This window comes from Grampus griseus (genome assembly GCF_964374135.1).
Source record: "Grampus griseus genome assembly, chromosome: 3".
Classification (NCBI taxonomy): Eukaryota; Metazoa; Chordata; class Mammalia; order Artiodactyla; family Delphinidae; genus Grampus; species Grampus griseus.
In genome coordinates, this window is record NC_139019.1 from 155,662,600 (window position 1) to 155,684,342 (window position 21,743).

Below are 21,743 nucleotides of genomic sequence, written 5' to 3' on the forward strand. Positions count from 1 at the left end.
TGTGATGTCACACACTTCACCCTCACAGCAGCTCTCTGGGGCAGTCACCTCATCACCCCCACCTGCCAGGACAGGTGAGTGGCCTACCGAGGTCACACAGCGGTGAGCAGCTTTGCTGGGCTGTTATTCCACAGGCTGGGGAACATGAGCTCCGGGCTCTTTGGCTATGCTCCCCACAGAGGGCATTTTGCTGCCCCCCACCCTGGGGATGCTCGTGGCATGTAGCAGGTAGAGGCTGGGATGCTGCTCAGCGTCCTTCAGTGCACAGGACAGTCCCCACCACAGAGAATCACCTGGCCCCAAGGGCCAGCAGTGCCAAGGTTGAGAATTGACCTCTGCTTTCTTTTTTTTTTTTAATTTATTTATTTTCTAATTTATTTTAATTTTATTATTATTTTTTTAACATCTTTATTGGCGTATAATTGCTTTACAATGGTGTGTTAGTTTCTGCTTTATAACAAAGTGAATCAGTTATACATATGTTCCCATATCTCTTCCCTCTTGGACCTCTGCTTTCTTGAACCCAGCCGATCTGGACTCCACTCTGTGCATGCTGTCCTGTTTTGTGCATCTTTGAGAGGGCGGATTGGACAGGAGACCCTCTGGGGTCATGGCAGTTGAGAAGGCTTCGGTGGGCTTCAGCTGGATCCGTGGGACATGAGCCAAGGGGCAGAGACAAAGAACATTGTGGGTGCTGATCACCATGGACAGAAGCGCCTGAGCTCCCAGCTCGGTGCTGCGGTTGTGCCCACTTTGCAGATGGGAAGCCCAGGACAGTGAGGTAACTTGTCCAAGAACACAGGGCAGATGACAGAGGAGCAGGCCTCCAACCCCAGGGCCCTGAGCTGCCCAGGTGAGCCCCACCTGTCACTTGCAGGTGCCCTGGTGGGAAGGGTTTGTGGTCTGAGGGGCTCCCTGATATGCCCCCAAGCCTGCAGAGCCTCCAGGCTGCTGGTCCCACTTTTCTCCTGTCTCCTTGACTGAGGGAGGTAAGAGCATAAATGTAATTCAGCTCATTCTGGAGCAAACAATGGAAATGTCAGAGAGCAGTGATAAGAACAGAACTTTCTGCTCAGATCTTAACTGATTTGTTTAATGTGGGACCACAGAGGCGGTCAGGGGCTTCCGTGGTCCCCCTTGAACCCGTGCCCTGGCGTCTCAGAGCAGAGCCCTGGGATCCAGGCGTCCCACCGGCTGAGGCCCCGCGCTGCTGTTCCTGCGGCAGCAGCGCCACCTGGTGGCCACCTTGGCTCTCGCCCTTCCTTTCTTGTCCCGCCTGCCTAGGGGAGATGGCCCTGCAGACAGAACACCTTCAGAGGTGGCGTGGCTTCCAGGCCCACCTCCACCTCTTTCTAGCGGTAGGACTTGGGGTGAGTTACTTCAGTTGTCTGAGACACGGTTTCTCATCCGGAGAATAGGTCAATAACAGCATCTATATCTTAAGGCAATTATACATTTTAAATTAGATGATACGTGTGAACGCAGAGCCCACTGCTACCACCCAGCCCCAGGGTGCATAAATGTCCTGTGTACTGTAAAAACAGTTCCATGCACTATGGACAGCTGGCACCCTTGGCTCCCTCGGGAGGAGGGAGGCTGGTCTGTGAGATCCCGGCTGGTTCTGGGGCCACTCCCTTACTGGGCCTGGGGTGCTGCCCCCTGGAACACCATGGCCCTCTGTGCAGTCCTCAGCCCAACACAGGTGGGAACAGGCAGAGAAGCCAATGCAAAAAGGAGCAGATAGACGACTTTGGGGCCAGGAGGATGCAGATGACTCCAGTGAGCTGGGTGTGAGAATCTTAACTGCAATAGCAACTCTCTCAGCCTCTCTCCATCACTTCTGAAGGAGAAATAGACACGTCTCCTTTCCTCGCTCAGATGAGGACTACAGCTCACGTGCTGTGTGATACATAGCAAAGGCACGGCGTGGAGATGTCTGAGGGCTGTGGATGTGGGCCGGGTGGCAGAGGAGTATGGGGAGATCCCACTAGAGCCCAAGTGACCCTCGTGGGTGCCCAGACCTCCCTCCTGGGCCCTCTGCCTGGACATCTCTGTCTGTGAGGAGCCCTTCAAGGCAGGCGGAACGTATGGGAAGGCTGGCAGCTCTCAGGAAGTAGGAGAAGTAGGTAGAGGAAAGGCTGAGCCTGGGGTGCTGGCTTCTGCCTAGAAGCTCGTGGGTGGTGGTTTGGAGGCTGCCACTAGGCAAGCCTGCTTCAGCCGTTTTTTCGTTCTTTTGAACCTCAGTTCTACTGACCTAACTTGAGTCCCAGGCTGCCTCTGGACTGTTCCCCCAGGAGCTGCACCCCGAGAAGCAGGAGAGCTCCCCAAAGGAAAACTGCTGAACTTTTACCGAGGAAACAAGCTGGGCCCAAAAGGATGATCCCTGGCCTGTGTCCCGGCATGCTGCAGACCCCACCTTTCCCTGCGAGTGTGTGGTCCTCTCCCCATGCCTCCTCTGCAAACCCCACTGCCAGAAACCATCCTCCCTCTCTTACCAGGCAACACCTCTCTTGCTCATCTCCTGCCACCCCGTGGTCCTGACTGCTGAGACATTACACCAGACAACACCCCCATCCATCTCAGCAAATGTCCCCCTCCCCTCCCCCCTCCCTCCTCACTGACTCAGAGAGCTCTTTCTAAAATGCACATGCATCTGGCACCTGCCACAGAGCACAAGGCACACTGCACCCTCCTGAACTCTCCAGACCCTATAAGGATCCCAGCCCTTAGCTCCTTGGTGGCCATCTGAGATGGGTTAGATCCTTGAGAAAGTTGGGACATGAGCAGAGAAATAGGAAGTACAGCAGCTCTGCACCTTGGATGCGGGAACACTGACATCACCCTCCTCCTCCATGTCTCAGGGTCCTGTCTAGGCTGCAGGTTCCCAGGGCCCAGCGCATGGCCATTGTTTTCTGTGACCTGCCCCCCCAGGGCCACCTCGTCCTGGTGTAGCCCCTCCAAGCCCTTCTCTCTGCCCCTTCTCTTGGGGAGTCTCCTCAGAACCCAAAAGCCAGGAGGGGGTCCCAGACAACTTCTGCTCTGGACCCTGCAATGCAAACCCCCATGCGGCTGGAGAACAGAAGTGGCAGGCTGTTTCTTGGAGTGGAGGAAGGAAGACGAGGCAAGAACAAAACGCAAATCAATATTTCAATAAATTACCCTATCCTGTCGCAGCAGTGAGATCACGGTGGCTGCTGAGAGGGGCTGGGAACCTGGGCTGAACCCAGGAGCCTGGTGTCTGGGAGGCAAGAGGCGCTCGCCAGTGTGCCAGTGTCGGGTCCAACCTGCTAAGGCCTTTTCTCCAGGGTTCTCAACCTGGTGACCTGAGAGATGTGTTTTCTTTTGTCCACAGAACTTATTTTAACTTGAGTCCGTGTTTTCCAGGAGGTACGCTTCTTTGTAAAATGTGAACATTGGCCTGAGTAGTCAGATCTGGCAGCCCTGGGCTCTGCCCACTGCATGCCATGCCGGTGGGGCTGGCGCTGAGTGTTGTTGCCCCTTCAGCTGGGCGTAGGCTCCTTGGTTGGCCACAGTCCTCGCCACTCCTTTATCCCCCCAACTTCTTTACCATAACAGGGAAATACTCTTCTGGAACCTTACCCCTTCTGAACTGCAAATAAAAGACAGACTCGTTTTTCCTTAGAACCAACCTGCCTCACTGACTTACATCACCGGCCTTGGCCTGTGGGCCTTTGGGTTTGCAACACCCACCCAGCACTTCCCACGAGCCCACCCGCTGAGCAGTCAGGCCTCTCTCTGAGCCCCCAGCTTGTTTGTTCTCACCCTGTTTCAGCCTTTGCCTCTGTCCCCAACTCCATGGCCTTATTTCTGCTCTCTGGCCCTGACACAGTGTGTCTTTCTGACTGGGCTCTTGACTCCTTGTCAGAGATGTGACCAGAGCTTCTCTCCCACTGGTGTTGGACATACCAGCTGGACCCTGGAGAACAGCCACTGGCTTTCCTTTGCCAGCCAGTGCCCTTGACTGAGCTTCCCACGATTCTCCAAGGAGGAAGTCCCCTGCTCATGCTCTTTCAGCTGCAAGTGACAACAACACAACCCAAATTGACTTTCATGGGAGGAATTTCCTGACACACAATATATGAGACACATATCTGCTGCAGACAGCTTCTGGAATGGCCCCTGGTGAGCCCACATCTTGGTATTCACTCCCCAGTGTGGTCCCCTCCCTGTGGATTTGGGCAGGACTGAGATTTGCATCTAAATGGACTGAGACTTCTGTCTTGGATGTGCCCTATCAATGCTATCTCTTGGGTCACTCGTGCTGGGGGGAGCAAGCTGCCCCGTGTGACTGCTCTGTGGTGAGGTCCATGTGCCCGTGAGGAACTGGATCCTGCCAGTAACCACGTGAGTGAGTGTGGGAGTGGGTCTTCCCCAGGGGAGCCTTCGGATGGGATTGCAGCCCCAGTCTCAGCTGCCAGCACTCTCATGGGAGACCTTGAGCCAGAAGACCCCGCTAGATTGCCTTTGGATTCCTAACCCAGAAGCCATGAGATAAGTGTTTGAGGTTTTTCAGACCATAAAGTTTGGAAGTAACTCATTTTGTGGCAATAGGTAACAAACAGGCCTGGGGTAGGCTGGCCTCAGGCCTGGGGGAGCCAGGTGGTTGTGTGAAGATACCAGGAATTGACCTCTCTCCACCCCAGGCCCTGCTCTATCTATGCTGGCTTCTTCCTCCCCTGGGGTCTCCTCCCCTAGTGGCAGCTCCAGGCTCGCAGTCTCACACCTTTCCAACTCCTTGGCCCCAACCATCCTTTGCTGGGAAGGTGCAGGGTGGGGTTGGCTGGGCCTGAGCCCTCCCACCCCTGAGCCTAGGGTCAGACCCAGATTAACAGAGAGGATATTTTACCAAAGGGGGACTGGGCTGCTGTTGTCAGAAGAGCCCAGGCAAAAGTAGCTGCAATCTACCAGGGGAACAATCCCCTGATGTTTGGGCTGAGAGACATGGCCCTGAGGGAAACAAGGCCCTTTTGTTGGAGATGGACTAACAAGGCTCTGAACTGGTTTTGGGCTTTGTGGAGCTGGGGGAGTCCCACTCCAGTGGGGGCTCTGCGGCCATCCTTGACCAAGTGGTCATCAGTGGCCTTTGTGATCACCCTCTGATCGGGACTTGGGCTGGCACTCTGAAGCCCAGTGGGGTCCATACTCAAGCACCAAATCAGATCCACCCATGAGGGTCCCTTCCTTCTCATTCCACCCAAAGGTCCTTCCCTAGAAAGGAGAGTCTTTCACTCACTTCCTCCTCCAGAGCTGTGGCCTCTCAAGGTTTTCTGGAGACAGTGATCACCTGGCAGGGTCTTGAGCTACCTGCTTGGATGAGATATAGATGCCACGTCCCCTTCCTTTGCCCTTTCTGTGTCAGGCGGGGCGGGCCGTGCTGTGCTGCAGGAACAAACAAGCTCCATGTCCCCGCAGTTTACAACAACAAAGATTGATTTCCCCCTCACACTTGTATGTTCATTGTGAATTGGCAGAGGACTCTGGTCTCATTGTCACTCAAGGCTTAGGTGACAGAGCAGCTACCATCTCAACATGCTGGTTCCATGCCAACAAGGAGAGATCTCTGGAGGCGCTCATGTGGGCAATTAAGTGCTTGGACCGGGAAGAGACACACGTCACTTTTACTCACAGCTAATTGGCCAGAGCTTGTCACATGCTTCTCCGAATCACAAGGCGGGCAGGAGTGTACCTCCCTTCCCCTTTTCCAGCACCCTCTGGGCTGTCCACCTCTGTGCCAATGTCTAACAGGTCCTGGCCACCAGACCTCTCGCTCCAGTCTATGATTGACTTCATTAGGACTCAACTACATCTTTTTTTTTTTCTTTTTTAAAAAAAATTATTTATTTTATTTTATTTATTTTTGGCTGCGTTGGGTCTTTGTTGCTGTGCGCGGGCTTTCTCTAGTTGCGGTGAGCAGGGGCTACTCTTCGTTGAGGCACACGGGCTTCTCATTGCGGTGGCTTCTCTTGTTGCGGGGCATGGACTGTAGGTGCGTGGGCTTCAGTAGTTGTGGCACACAGGCTCAGTAGTTGTGGCTCTCAGGCTCTAGAGTGCAGGCTCAGTAGTTGTGGTGCACAGGCTTAGTTGCTCTGCGGCATGTGGAATCTTCCCAGACTAGGGCTCAAACCTGTGTCCCCTGCATTGGCAGGCGGATTCTTAACCACTGTGCCACCAGGGAAGCCCCTCAACTATATCTTATTAAAACAAGTAATCTCATCTCTCAGGAGCAATTGGCTCTGTGCTTAGGACTTGGGAACTGGTCTGCCATCTTTTAAGCCATTGACTTGGGTAACTCACGAGATGCCTGGCAATGACTAGTCCTCCCTGGCCTTGAATCGTTCTTCCTTCTTCTGCAACATGCTGGCTTACTAACAATACCCTATACCTTATTCTCTGCTACTTATACACAAAAAGAGAAATATGTGGCTCTGCTTGATGGATATATTTATGCAAGAGAAGAGACAAAACATCTGCTTACGTGTCTACCAAAGAATGCATAGTTCTACTTTATGGACAGATGTATCCTTAAAGTGGAAAAGAACGTGCCCAGTACTCTCTGCCTAGAGGGAACCACTTTGATGGTGGGAGTATGTGGTGAGAGCAGAAACTGGAGTGTCTGCCGTGAGGATTGGGGAGAGAAAAGGGATGAGTGCAGCTTATAGGAGACTTGATTTTGTTTATGTTTTATTTGTGGAGGAAGTTTAGGGCAGTGGATTGAATATAAACTTTGGTTTCAGGCTTCCTAGCTGTGTGACCTGGGGCAAGTTACTTGACCTCTCTGAGCCTCAGTTTCTTGCCTCTTCGGGTGGTTGTGAAGACTGAATGAGAGAGTGAATGCCAATGCCATGGTGCAGATCAGGCTGCAGTGCTGCCAGTTTAGCAGCCAGCATTGGCTAGTAGGTATGTGTCATGACACAAAATGGAATGTGGTTGCTCCCAGTGGCTTCCTGTCCGTGGATCCCGAGGGAATTATCCCTGTGCTCCTGTTCCTCATGTGGCTCCTTTGCTGTATCTGCTGCAAGGTTTTTCTCTCCCTTGTGTCGTTTTCTGCAAATAGCTTCTATCAAGGGGAAAGCACAGGTCTCTGGGCTTGTAGTCATACTGGGAGTTCTGTCTCCCCTGTCCTGGGGCCTGCCAGAATGTAAGCTCTTCAGGGTGACCGAGGTTCATTGCATTTGCCTCCTGGCCAGGCCCTGCACAGAGCAGGGGCTGAATAGGATGCAGGGGCCCTGGAGGTGGGGTGGGCTGAATGGACTCTTTGAGGCTTTAGACGGCCTCAGAGCTTGGCTCCCACGTCTCACCTGAAATTGTGCAGTGACTTTGTGTGGAAACTTGTGCAGGTATGTGGAAAGGCCGGGGAGCCTTTCCATCCACTCAGGAGAATGGAGCCAAGTGGGAGGGGGTCTTGAGAACGGACTGGGCTTAGCGCCACCTGGCCCAGGTCCCCGGTAGATGGGGGCTGCTCAGCTCCCATCAGGACCACCAGACGCCAACCCCTCTGTTTGTCTCTCCTGCCCCTGCAGTCCCTGAGCCTCATTGAGATTGGGAACCCCTCTCAGAGTCTGGAGAACGTTTGCCGCTGGGCCTACCTCCAGCAGAAGCCAGACTCCGGCCACGATGAGTACCATGATCATGCCATATTCCTCACACGGCAGGACTTCGGGCCTTCAGGCATGCAAGGTGAGCCCCTGGCCCTGCGAGGGCCCCCTGGCAACTTTGGCCCGGGCTGGGAAGGGTGTCTGGGCAAGGGGGCCTGTGTCGAGGGGGAAGGGTAAGTGCTAGTGACCTCCTAGCTCTTGCAAACCACCAGGAACTCTGACCTTTCCCCCAGGAAACTGCATCTCTGGGAGGGGACAGAGAGGACCAAAGGTAGTGAAATGGGCAGAGTCTGGGGCTGGCAGCCTCAGCCCAGACAGGATCTGAGGCTGGGTTTCAGAGCTTTTTGCTTCCTCCAGCATTCACAAAACAAATTTGAATAAATTTTCAATCTTTAACAGTTAAGAAACTTTACTTAAAAATTCAAACTATATAAAACAGATCTAAAAGAAAAAGTTGAAGGTCTACAATCATCGTTGAAGATTTTCACACATAGCAAGGCTGCACACCACACCGTGATGGATCTCTTGCAGTGAATGTTGAGTGAAATAAGCCAGTCAGAGAAGAATATATACTTATGATTCCATTTATTTCAAGTTTGGAAGTGAGCAAAACTAATCTGTGGTGTTAACAGTCAGGAGTGGTCAGGAGGGAGGGAGTCGCTGTTGGAAGAAAGAAGAGGCTTCTGCAGTGTGGGGACAGTTTTATTTCTTCATCAGGGAGGTGGCTACACAGGTGTGATCACTTTGTGATAATTCACTAGTTGTGTCCTTATGATTTGTGCATTCTTATGGCGTATATTATACTTCAAAAGAAAGAGCTTTAACGACCTATATAAAAATGTATATTCAGGGGAGTGGACCCTGTTTCACTTCACCCCCATCCTCTACAGATAGTCATTTTTATTAGTTTCTAGTTGATCATTCCAGTGATCTTTTTTTTTTTTTTTTTTTTTTTTCCCGTACATGGGCCTCTCACTGTTGTGGCCTCTCCCGTTGCGGAGCACAGGCTCCGGACACGCAGGCCCAGCGGCCATGGCTCACGGGCCCAGCCGCTCTGTGGCATGTGGGATCCTCCCGGACCGGGGCACGAACCTGTGTGTCCTGCATCGGCAGGCGGACTCTGAACCACTGTGCCATCAGGGAAGCCCCAGTGATCCTTTTTATAAAAATAAGCATATTTATCTGATATAGGTGCTGATTCCTTCCAGCACTTTCTTCCATGACTTATTTCATATGCACCGCTCTGCTGTCTTAACCTGCAGCTTCTCTCTGGCAACCACTTGTCATATTCACGTAAATAGAAAGACTTCTTAAGTGACCCCTGATCAGAGCTAGGATTAGTTCATGTTAACAGAACACCTCTGAGGCACTACTGTTGCCCCCTTTGCCATGCAGATCAGCACCACAGTGGGAAGCAGGTGGGAACAGAGATTGTGACCCCAGATCCCACCAAGCACAGAATACGGCTCCTAGTTGGTGTGGGTGCCTCCCCACTGGGAGGGAGCTGCTAGCTCCCCTTCAAGCCCTACACCAGTGTGGCCAGCAGACAGACAGAGCACCCTGTCTGCCCTTGGTCCAAGTGAGAGCTCTAATAGGGAGCAGAATTGTTCCATAGGAGAGAAACCAATACAACCTTTGTATTAAGTGACCTCATTCTTCATTTAAAAATGTGAAAGGATAGCCAAGGATTACCAGACATGAAAAAAACGATAGGATGAAAAGGATGAACCAAGATGCAAAATAAAATTATAAAACTGTCGCCGGAGGAAACAGATAATTTAAAGAAGGGAAAAGCACAGTTTATAAAGTAATATCCCCAGAATGAGGAACTACATCTGTAAACCCAGAACAGGTTGCAAGGAAGAATTAGAGAACAAAGGGTTTTCATTAAATTAAAGATTTGACGATGTCGACTAAAAAATTAAATGCCCAACCTAAAGGCTGAGTCACAGAAATTTTTAGGACTTCAAGCCCGGGAGGCAGCATCTCAAGTAACCCTGAGAGAACTGTTTCGAGGAGGCGAGGGGGTAGCTAGGATACACAGGAGTTTTGCAACAAAGGGCAGGTAATAAGAACAAAAGATTACTGTTAATTAAAGAATACTAGAAACCTCAAGTTAAGGCATTTACTGCTTTCTGTGTATGGGAAAATGCAAGAGTCTGGGCTCACTGAAGTCATTCCTTTGATATGCACCTCAGCTATCTGGAGCCAGTATCCTGTGTTTTCATATCCAGAGTTTCCTCAGGGCTCACCGTGGGGATTGGCTGAAGTCTGATGGCTGCTAGAAGGCAGGTATTCTTTGCCTCAGGGTTCACCAGCTCACTGGTGGTGGCTGCAATCGCTGATTACTGTGACATCCTTTGTGGCAGGCAATATTCCATTTCTCAGTGGGTAAAATAGAAAATTCAAGAGCTGAAATAAAAAGTCTACGGATCAGGCTTCCCTGGTGGCGCAGTGGTTGAGAGTCCGCCTGCCGATGCAGGGGACACGGGTTCGTGCCCCGGTCTGGGAAGATCCCACATGCCACGGAGCGGCTGGGCCCGTGAGCCATGGCCTCTGAGCCTGCGCGTCAGGAACCTGTGCTCCGCAACGGGAGACGCCACAACAGTGAGAGGCCCACGTACTGCAAAAAAAAAAAAAGTCAACGGATCCAAAAAGATTAAAATATGAGAGAAAAGTTGATGTAGAGGCTTAATCCAGGAAATACAATATCTATCTAAAAAGATTTCCAGAAAGAAAATAACAGCAGAATAAAATAAGAGGGAAGGATATAAAGCAAATAATACAGATGCATTTTCAAGTCTTCAGATCCTAAAAGTTCATGTAATGCTAATGTAGGTGAATGAGAAATACTCATACTGAGGCACATATTCATGTGCAAGCTTTGCATGCAAAGGACAAAGAGAAGACCACAAAGGTTTGCTCTGGCGCTGATTGGAGAACAATCATCTCAAAATCTACAGAGCAGAAAATGCTTTACGACATAGATTTTCCTGTTTATTAGAAGGGAAAAAGACAATACGATGCTTTTACAGACCAGTCGAAAACCAGCACTCCCCCGTCACACTTCCTTCCCTTCTGTGCTTTTCTCTGGGAGCACGTTGCCTGGGACCTCCCTGTGGGGTCTCAGAAGAGTGAGACTGAGTCGGGGGTGTTGACTTAAAAAGGAATATATTCACAACGTGAGAGTTGCGAGTTAAGTTTTATTGGGGGCAAAATGAGGACTGCAGCCCGGGAGGACAGCGTTTCAGAAAACTCTGAGAAACTGCTCCAAGGAGGCGAGGGGAGGAGCTAGGATATAGAGGAGTTTTGCAACAAAGAGCAGGTAATTGGGAACATCAAAAGATTGTTGTTAAATAAAGAGAACCAGATATCTCAAGGTAAGGAATTTAGCGCTTTTCTGTGTATGGGAAGATGCAAGAGTCTGGACTCACTGAAGTCATTCCTTTGATATGCACCTCAGCTATCTGGGGCCAGTATTTTCACTTCCTGAGTTTCCACAGCGCTCACAGCAGGGAGTGGCTGCAGTCTGATGGCTGCTAGATGGCAGGTATTCTTTTCAGCCCTGAGTTTCCTCAGGCCTCACCAGTTCATGTTGGAGGGCTGCAATCATTGGTGACTGTGACATCCTTTGTTTATTAATATGGCGGGAAATATTCCATTTATAAATATTCCATTTATCAGAGGACAGGCTGGCTTCTCACTTGGTGGGCCACTAGGACGCCCAGGCTTCTAAACAGAGGCCCCCTCTGGCACACAAAGGTCTGTATGTACTTCTGTATCTTGTCCAGGGGCAAGTGGCTAGGCCCTGTTCTCTGGATTTCCTCCATTTTGGGTGGGGTCATCATGTACTCCCATCACCCTCCCCATCCCCGTGGGTGAGAATGTTGTCTTGTAAGGCTTCCCTGGGGACATCTTAAGACACCCCATGATCAGGCTCAGCCTAGTCAAGGGGGGTCATTCTTCCACGAACCAGCCATGCCACAGGGAGGCCTTCCTGGCCTTCCTGCCTGGGTGGTTCAGGCTCATTCCTCAGCCCTGCCCTCATTCCCTGTCGGGCTCCATTCCCGACTTCTCCCTTGGACCACACACTCTAATTGGGCTGGCAAAACCCACTGTGTCTCCTTACTGTTACCTGTGAATTCAGTGGCTCTTCAGAAGCCCTTGAAGGGGTGGGGTGGGCCCACAGGGCTGCTGGAGGGCCCGTGGCATCTCATGTCGGGGGTTGGCCTGCTGCAGCTGCTCCTCCCCATTCTCCATCTTGCCCGGGACAGACCCCTGGACCCCTCAGCAGGAATGTGGCTCATAAGCTCCTCAGTCAGAGTGCAGAGTTGCCGGGCCAAGGGCTCCGAGGGCCCCGTCGTCTGTGGCTGGTCTGCCCCCCAATCCACGCAGCCAGTCCCCTCTGCATGACTCAGCAGGGCAGCGTAGCACCTTGGCTGTCCTTGCCTGACCTGCCCCTGAACAGCCTAGGGCCACCCTCACTGTAGCCTTCTGTGCACTATGGAAATCCATCCAGTTGAGGACCCAGAGAAGGACCTATGGACCACGAGGGAGCCAGGGAAGGTCCCGAGGGAGTGGGCTCAGGGTATGGTGCCGGGCACCGGGGCCAGGGTTCCTGCAGCACCAGGGGCGGGTGTGGAGACAATGTGCTACCCAGGGGCCAGAAGGCCACCCAGCCAAGCGGGGGGAGGAGCGCGGGAGGTGGCCTGAAAGGGAATAGCGGGAAGGAGGTGGCAGAAAGCCTTAGCAGGTGAGACCTGGGCTCGGGAAACTGAGCTTGCTGCGGTGTGGCCACAGACGGGCAGGGCCGAGGCCCGCTGCCCTGGGGGAGGGGACAGGTCGTCTCCTGAGCCGTGCCAGCCACGGGGGCAGTTGGCTCTGCTCATTCGCTCTGGGGGTGTTGGGGTCAGGGCCCCCAGATTTGGGCAGGGCTCTGAGCCTGGGACCTGGAGCCACCCTTTGTCCCCTTCCAGGCTATGCTCCTGTCACTGGGATGTGCCACCCTGTCCGCAGCTGCACCCTGAACCACGAGGACGGCTTCTCCTCAGCGTTCGTGGTGGCCCACGAGACTGGCCACGTGTAAGTGGACTCACCATCCTTGTTGTCTGAGGAAGGTCGGGGTTCAAAGGGCCCCACTTCTCCTCTGTGCCCTGAGAGGGACAGGCCCTGTATGAAAAGCCCTTGGGATGGGATGTCCTGCCTCCGTGCTGCACAGGACGAGCTGGAGGCCCACTTTCTGCTGAAGGCCCCAGGCAGGAGCTGGGGGCTTTCCACCCATCATGCCATTCAAGCACCTGGGCAGGGTGGGGGGGTTCTTCTTACCCCATTTTACAGATGTGTAACTGAGGCTCTGAGGGAGCCTTCCCCAGGAGCACAGAGCTGGAGTTGGGGAAGTTACTCCGCCTGGGTGTGCATGCCGCTGGGTGTGTAGAGAGGGCTGTGGCTGCCTCTGCCTCCACTGCATTCTCATGTAACAGTGCTCTGCCTTGGGGACAGGATACCTGAGGGGGCTGCTGCTGGATGCTGTCACCTCAGAGTGCCCCTGGCTTTAAAGTTAGCTGGTAGCAAATGGGTACCACCTTGCTCAGGGCAGACCAAGTCAACTAAGGTGGGGGGGGCAGCTCGGGGAGGTTAGGGGTGCCCTCTGAGCATTAAGGTGGGGTGGAGCTGACAGGTGAGTGCAGCCAGGTGAGGGTCCAGTGAGGCTGCCTTGTCTTCCCGCACAGGCTGGGCATGGAGCATGATGGGCAGGGCAACCGCTGCGGTGATGAGGTGCGGTTGGGCAGCATCATGGCGCCCCTGGTGCAGGCAGCCTTCCATCGCTTCCACTGGTCCCGCTGCAGCCAGCAGGAGCTGAGCCGCTACCTGCAGTGAGTACCACCTGTATCTCCCAAAGACGAACCCGAAGTGCCGGTCTCAGTGCCTCCAGCCTGAGGTGCAGGGAAGGGGAGAGGGGGACAGCAGTACGGGACGGGGGTATCCCATTGTTGGGGGCTAGGTTTTGGATGGAAAGTGGTTATGACAGCTGCACCTTTAATGGACGCCTGGTCCTGGGTAGCTTATGCCAAAGAAAACAGGTGCAGCAGGGAAACTGAGGCAGCACAGCCTAGGGCTGGGGTGTGCAGGCAGGCCCACCCCCGAGGCTCCATGAGGGGCCTCAGTTGCCTCCTGGGCTGGATGGCCAGTCCTGTTGAAGGCAGCTTGTGGCACCCATGTGTCCCCTCCCAGCTCCTATGACTGCCTGCGGGATGACCCCTTCACCCACAACTGGCCAGCGCTGCCCCAGCTCCCGGGGCTGCACTACTCCATGAACGAACAGTGCCGCTTTGACTTCGGCCTTGGCTACATGATGTGTACCGCGGTGAGTGTCGGAGCCCACGACACCTCCAAGGGCTGGGCGGGGGGAGTCTGCCCCAGATCGGCCTGGCTTCCTGGGAGGCGGCTGGTGTTGGGTGGCTCCCTGGCACAGAGTGGAGCAGCCCTCCAAAACAGCAGCCTCTCCCTCCATACCCACTGGTCTTTCCCCAGTCTGCACCCAGTGCCCTCCTGGCTGGCCCAGACATGGCTTTAGGAGGGATTGAGGCAGTGGAGTGTTCAGCAGGTGAACAGCGGGTGCTCATGGGACCCTGCAATGACCGCCCCTCCTGCCTGGGCCAGAGGAAGGCCACCAAGCCTTCATGCCAAGCACACTTGTGCCCAGCTTTCTGTCCAGGCTCCGTGAGAGGTGCAGCCACCAAGGTCTGGAGGCCGGGGAGGCCGAGCAGCCTGCAAAGATGTGAAGCACCGTACTGTCTGCTCGAGGTCCTCACAGCCCCAGAATCACACAGAGCTCAGGGCACCACACAGGCCTGTCATGGGTGGACAAGTCATTTCTGGCTCTGCAGCAGTGCAAGAGGACCCTGGGCGACAGGGCGGCACCCCTGGAGGGTCCCTGAAGTGGGAGGTGGCCTGGCTAGCTGCTGGTGCTCTCTTCTAGTTCCGGACCTTTGACCCTTGCAAGCAGCTGTGGTGCAGCCACCCTGACAACCCTTACTTTTGCAAGACGAAGAAGGGGCCTCCCCTGGATGGGACCATGTGTGCACCTGGCAAGGTGAGTTGGGGCAGAGGGCAGGCACTGTGACATGCACAGATCTCCAGGGACAGGCCCTGCAGGGCCCTCGGAGTGGGGCCAGGGGTCTTCTCAGGGGACCCCTTCCTCATTTCTAACAACCCCACCCTCCACAGCTTCTGCCCCGTGCACTCTTTCTTCTACGGGAGGGAACCTGGTGTCTCAGAGTTCCTCAATGTGCTTCAAGCCCCACTGCAGGAATCCCCTCCTCTGAGGACCAGTTTCAGGGTTCCAGCAGCCTTCCATCTCCCCCTGCACACTATGGGTGACTGGGTCACCTCCTCTTGAGGCCAATATTGGCCAACATTCTGGTGACCACGGGATCCTCAGGCCCAACATCAGGCTTGGCCTTTCTATCCTCTGGCGCCTTGGTGTTTGGTCCCTGGTGGGCAGACTTGTCCCTGGAGGTAGCTGGATGGCCACCCACCAGCGCCTGCCTGCTGCCCCAGGCCCTCTTCCCACCTTCCCACCTCCTACTTCCAAAGCAGCAGAACAAAGGGCTTCTCCTTCCAGTCCAGACTCGGGCCTGATTCTCATTGGTTCAGATGAAATCGCACTCCCACTCCTCCGCCAAGCACTTGCTAGGGCGCTGGCTTATGCAGGTGAGCCTAAGCCTAATCCAGGAGGATTCAGCCCAGGGAAGACACGCAGACACAGCAGCACCCAGTGAGGCCCAGGAGAGGACTCCAGCACATGTCCCCCAGAGTCAGGCCTAGAAAGGCACCCAAACCCCCTGAGCCTGAGGTTCCTACACCGCAGGTCTTAAATTCTGCTTTATTTTAGAAGCCCTGGCAGAGCTCCTTAAAGTTATGGATTTCCAGGTCCACCCTGAAGATTTTGATTGGGGATGAGGACTGAGAATTGTTTTGTTTGGTTCTTTATTTGTAAAATTATGGTAAAGTTCACATAACTTAAAATTCATCACTTTAACCACTTTCAGTGGCTTTTAGTACCTTCACAATGTTGTGCAACCATCACCACTATCTAGTTTCCAAAACTTTTCATCACGCCAAAGAGAGACTTCATTAAGCAGTGGCTCCCCATTTCTCTCCTCTCTCCAGCTCCTGGCAACCACTAATCTGCTTTCTCTGTCTATGGGTTTGCTTATTTTGGAATTTCATGTAAGTGGAATGATACAATATGTGCCTTTTGTGTCTGGCCTTTTTCACTTAGCATAATAACTTCAAGGTTCATCTGTGTTGGAGCAGATATCAGTGCTTCATTCCTTTTTGGGGCCAAATAACATTCCACTGTATGGATAGACCACATTTGTTTATCGTTTGATGGACATTTGGGTTTTTTCCACCTCTTGGTGTTTGTGAATAGTGCTGCTAATGAACATTCATGCGTATGTTTCTTAGAAGACATGGGAAATGGTATTTTTAAGAGATGCCCCGGGTGATTTAGCTGTGCCCCTAGACTTAATGAACTGTCAGAAGTTGGAAATGAAATGTTGTTAGAAATACTCCAGGGACTTAGTAATGCCAGAACTGACCTGGTAGCCCTGCTCCCCACAGGAGCTCGAGGGAGGGAACAGGGCCCCCAAACATTTGCTATAACCCCAGTGGGGAGCCCAGTAAGTGCTAAACTGATGAATGAGACTAGCTCAGCATGGCCTCCTTCCCCGGTCTGCCCCTCCAAGTCCAGCCCTGGGTGGAGAGAAGGAGTGGGAGCAGACCCTGCACAGTGTGCTCGCCCAGGGGTGTGTGTGGCTGGTCTTCACCGACAGGACCACTGACCACTACAAAATGTGGGCCAAAGAGTGCCTGACCGCCAGCTGATTGGCCCACTTCTCCTGGGCGGGGTTGGGGGTGGGCGTGGGGTCTGGTGAGGAAGGTGGGCAGATGTGGCCAAAGTACCCTTTCTCACAGAAAACACTGACTCAGTGACGACCTTTCACTCTTTTTGGTGGTAGGACCCTTAGTTCATTTAGCCCAGTAAAAACCCCATCATTTTATGTATTAAAAAACAGTCTTGTGCTGATTGAGGGGGTGGAGATGGGGCTTAGCTCAGCCTGCCCTCGTGCACAAGGAGCATAGGTAGAAAGCTGACCTAGGTGAGGGATTCCTGGTGTGTGTGTGGAGTGGGGCTGGAGGGGCAAAGGGAGAGAGGAGGATGGGAAGGGGGAGAGAGGAGGACGGGAAGGGCACCTCCCGGGGGGCCTATCAGAATCCTCTGCCTCTATGAGTTTCTTATTGCAATGTAATCTTATATTTGGAAAGCAATCATCCTTTGTCTCTCCCTTTCCTGCAAGAACAGCCACAGGGCCCAGGAGAGAGGAGAGGCAGAAGGGAGCAGGGGGAAAGTCTAGGCAGGTTGGAGAAATAGCAGGTCATCTCAGGGACCAGGGCTTTGCCAAGCTCAGCTGTCCCTTTCCGTCCCTCTCTGCCCCCATTGCAAGACCCCTGGCAGGGGGTCACACAGCACTCAGGCTCTGCCTGGGGTCCTCATGTCCACAGTGGGTCATCCCAAGCGCATTCTCCCCTCTTGGCCTCCAGCACTGGATTATATCCCTGCTTACTCACAGTTTCCTATACCCACCATTTCCCAGAGACGGAACAATGTATCTGTATTCCATCCGCAGAGATGACCTGGGGAGAAGGAACAAAACTACAGACGAGCCAACTCCACTGCCTGCCCCTCAGTTGGATGGCTTTTTCATTGTCTGCCTGGGTTCCCACAATGGGATGTGAAGGGTGCAGAGTGCATGTGTTGGTGAGATCAAGTGGAGAGGGATGAAGGCCAGTGGGCACACGGCTTTCTCATGGAATCAGGAGTTGTGGGCAGGCGTGTTTGGCTGAGAGGGGAGAGGTGAGCTCGTTGCTCTTGGACATAGATGTGGGCAGCGGACCTGAGGATTAGGCTGATTAGTCACCTCAGCTTCATATCCATCCATCCATCCATGTGTCAGGCTCCCTCTGCCTCCATCAGACCTCGCTGTCTGTGGGGGTTGGCCACGAACGTGACGAGGCAGCCATGACATGGTGGTGAGGAACGGGTTGGGGAGGGGCCTGTCGGGAGCTCAGAGAGGCTTTCTGGTCAGCGGCCCCAGCCAAATCTCAAAGGGTGGAGAGACGTGGGACCAGTGCTTCAGGCGGGGGGACCTCATTGGGCGGGAGCATGATGAGGACGGCTGGGGAGGGTGGATGAGAGGAGCATGATGTTTTAAAATATAATGTGTCAGTAGAAAAGTTGAGGTACAGTAGGGCCAACAGATCAAGACAATTGCCATTGACAAGATAGTGTGTTCCTCACAAATCCCAAAGGGAGGGGCCACACCACACCGTGGCAGGGGGGCGGGGGGGGGCTGTCGGGCACACAGGGAAGCATCAGGATCAGTTGGAGAGCGGAGGGCGGCAGGAACTTCAGTTTCTGCAGAAAGGAATGACAAGGCAAGGTAAGCAGGCTTAGGTTTGGCTGCTGTGAATAATTTCAGTGCGCTCTGGGCCATAGGGGCTGCCCCTAGTTGTCTGGTACCTGACTGGCCCTGGAGTGATTAGGATGGAGGATGGTGGCCTGGAATTTAGGAGCCCTGATGAAGGAGGTGGCTCTGTGCGCTCTGGATTGATTGGTTTGCACTTGAAAATTGCACTTGTGGATGAGTTGTTTACTATTTCTAGGAACTGGCTAACCCTGGGAGGGACGGTGCCCCCAGGGTCAGCAAGGCCCGGAAGTTGAAGCATCAGAATCCAGAAAACAAAAGACCCGATTAACACACACGGCTCCGCAGGAGACTGGGTGATGGTGGGAGAGAGGGAAGGACTGATTGAACTGATGATGGCTGTTCCTGAGCCTGCTTCATCACCTGCCCTGTCCAGGGTGCTGGGGACAGGGCTCAGATCTGCTCTCAGACAGGTGCACCCTGTGGCCACACAGTGTATGCCCTGGATACCCTGGAGGCAGGGTCAGGCCAAGCACAGAGGGTCCCCCCAGGTGCCTCTACCCTGCAGGCCAGGCTTGTGGGCTCACCTTGCCCTCCTTGCCTGAGCCAGGGTCAGGGTCATGGGCGGGGTGCAGATCCAGCTGGGTCAGGATGGCTCCTGCGTCAGTGTGTCTTGTCAGGGAAGAGTCCTTCACGTGTCTCACATTCACCGGCAGTGTCTTGGGGAAGCAACGCCCACCCTAAGTTTTCATGAATTCAGAAGGACTGTTTCAGAAACACGTGCCACGGTGCTTATCCAGAGTGCAGAGGCCCTGTGATGCCCCATGTTTTGCTGCATAGTCGAGAACTGGCAGGCAGGCCTAGCAACAGGGACAGCGCATGGGCTGGGCATGGGGTTTAAGCCCTGGGTCCTCCCTCCTCATTGTGTGACCTTGAGCCATCCTTTACCCCTCGGGTGAGTCACCTAAGTGTCCAACTCAGTTATCCTCACATCCCAGGCTCCTGGCACATGGTACCAGCTTGGGACATGCTGGCGGGCGGAGAACGGAAACCCAGGATCACAGTGGTTCAGAAATGCTAAATGTGCACTTCCTGAAAAGAACAGTCTGCCTTTCAGGCTTTCAGACCAACCTGGCAGTGTTCCCAGCCCTGCTTAGGTGCACCAGCGCTCTCCGTGGTACTTATCCTGGTACCAGAGGCAGCCCTGGTCAGGATTGTCCATGGGTACGTGTGGGCTCTGAATTCACTCATGACATGTGACTTTGTGCTTTTAAATGTTTAAACCTCTCTATTGGATGAAATATTTGTAGGCATTTAAACATACGTTTATAAAGCATTTTAATAATATTAAACATGTTTCTTTTATAATAACACTGAGGCATCAGAGTATAAAATTGTTCATTTGGGATAATTGCACTCTTTTAAATGCTCATCATCATCCAGGAGTAAATAAACCAAATATTAGAGGGACAGCTTCTGCATGGTGGAATTAAGGGTGATTTTCCTGTCTTTCTGCTTTGCCTTGTTTTCATATTTTCTACAGTGCATGTGTGTTGCCTCTGTGCGTTTGGTTGGACCCAAGTCTGCGGAGGAGGTGATCCATCACACCATAGGCCTGTGGAGTGTCCTGAGTTGTCCCATGCCCAGCTCCCCATTTACAAACTGGGGACCAATTTGTTCAGTGGGGAAAGGGGGACCACTATGTGGCCTCCGCCATCCCCCCGGCCCTTGGTTCCCATGCCCACCAGTGATTTAGAGGCTGGACCCCGTCACAACCTTCAGAGGTGCCAGGACCCTTCCCATCCTCTTTGTCTTAGTCGATGGGGGCTGCTATAACAAAAAGCCAGAGACTAGGGTGGCTTAAACAACAGACACTTATTCCTTACAGTTCTGGAGGCTGGAAATCCGAGATCAGGGTGTCGGCGTGGTCGGATTCTGGTGAGGGTTGCAGACTGCCATCTTCTCTCCCTGTCCTCACATTTTGGAGAGGGAAATCATCTCTCTCTTGTCTTCTTTTAAAGGCACTAATCTCATTCATGAGGACTCCACCCTAATCACCTCCCAAAGGCGCCACATTCTAATACCATCACTTTGGGTTTAGGCTTCAACATGTGAATTTTGGGGCACACAAATATTCAGTCCACAGCATTCCCCTGCCTGGGCCCTCCTCCTTTCCTTCCAGCCCTCCCCTTGCTCCACCAGCTGAGGGGGACACTAACAAGAATTTCTGTGGGTCTTTCCCTTCCCTGGTTGAGTGAGGGGAGCTCTGAGGTGAGAGATGAGGTAACTGTGGCCCGGGAAGGATGTGAACAGCATCACTGGTGACCTGGAGCCAGGCCTGCCGGGCCCCAGGTAGCTCATGACTGTGCTTGTTGGCCATGTGCCCGGGTGCCCAATCTGGTGGTGGTGGAGCTCTTGATCACTTGCCCAGAGCCCGGGAAGGAGAATCCAGGGAATGGCAGCCTCTGCAGAGCCTCCTGTGGGCTCAGACTGGTGCAAAGGCAGGCCTGGTTGGGAGGAGTGAGAGGCCTGTGTAAGGAAGAAGAGGCAAGGTGGGCTCCCAAGCAGAGAGGTGCACAGATCTAGGGAGACAAGAGCCGAGAACCAGGAGGGATACATGGGAGCAACGTGGGCATGGAGACGGGAGCTTGGCTGCCCTGGAAATGGGCTCTGAGACAGAGATCTGATGGCAAGGTGTTTCCTGCGGAGCATGCTCAGTATCAACACCTGCAGAGAGAGAGAGTCATTGAACAGTGGTGTGGTCAACGTAGGTTCAGCCTACCCTGCCCGGCGCTCCGGGCTGGCCTTTCAGAGTTGTCCCCCACCTTGACCTCTGGCCGTGGCTGTCCCCAGGAAAAGGGCATGACTCCGGGCTAGGCAGCTATCTTTGGCTGAGGGCATCTCCTATAAAGGGATTCAACTGTCAGCCATGAGCAACAAGCAGCTCTCCACAGCTGGGAGAGTGAGCGTCTCTGTTCTGCAGGGGGATCCCTGCATTACTGCAGGGGTGGGGAAGGAAATGGAGCTAGGGCTTCTTTCGCAGAGGAGCTCCCAAAGGCAGCGTGGTCTGTTCAGAGAGCAGTCAGTGCTCCCGTGCCTGGTGTGGCAGTGGGAGATGGAGCAGGGTTGGTGTGTAGGAGCCAGGCCACAGGGCTAGTCTAAATCCTGCAGCAGTGGGGAACCCCAGAAGGTTTTGAGAAGGGAGCAGAGATGGGTTTACCATGAAGCTGACGATGTATGAGCTTCAGGGCCCCATACTTGCATAAGCCCCTTCCAGGGCCCTGGGACAGGTCTCACAATGTGTTCACATGGTCATATCTTTTCACTGACCATAATCAATTAGGATCACTCCTCCTTCCCCTCTGATACATTTCTCCTGTTGACATTAGAGGGGCCGTGGGTGTTTTGTGGCTTTGGCTAAGGATAAATTGGATTTGGGGTATATTTATTGGTTTATTTACATGGTTTTTAGTACCTTATGTGTACGGTTAGGTTGTTGTTTCTATACAGGTGTAAGAATAGCTTCTAGAAATACTCTTACTGCCTCTGTGCCAACTCACCCAGGGTTGTTGCAGAATATGTGCTGTGTTTAGCACAGTCTCCTCAATTGATTGGAGAAAAGGGGCCTCACATA

The 21,743-nt window shown here is 53.4% G+C and overlaps 1 protein-coding gene across 1 annotated transcript in view; it reads left to right on the top strand.

The window, feature by feature from the left end:
* Window positions 1–21,743, top strand: part of ADAMTS2 (ADAM metallopeptidase with thrombospondin type 1 motif 2) — a gene marked incomplete at its 5' end in the record, with an annotated part of 245,426 nt that overhangs the window by 188,738 nt on the left and 34,945 nt on the right. Inside the window, 5 exons of the mRNA XM_082650498.1 lie at window positions 7,542–7,698; window positions 12,593–12,698; window positions 13,346–13,489; window positions 13,848–13,980; window positions 14,596–14,709. Of these exons, the coding sequence (XP_082506624.1) occupies window positions 7,542–7,698; window positions 12,593–12,698; window positions 13,346–13,489; window positions 13,848–13,980; window positions 14,596–14,709 (654 nt within the window). The remainder of the gene's footprint in view (window positions 1–7,541; window positions 7,699–12,592; window positions 12,699–13,345; window positions 13,490–13,847; window positions 13,981–14,595; window positions 14,710–21,743) is intronic.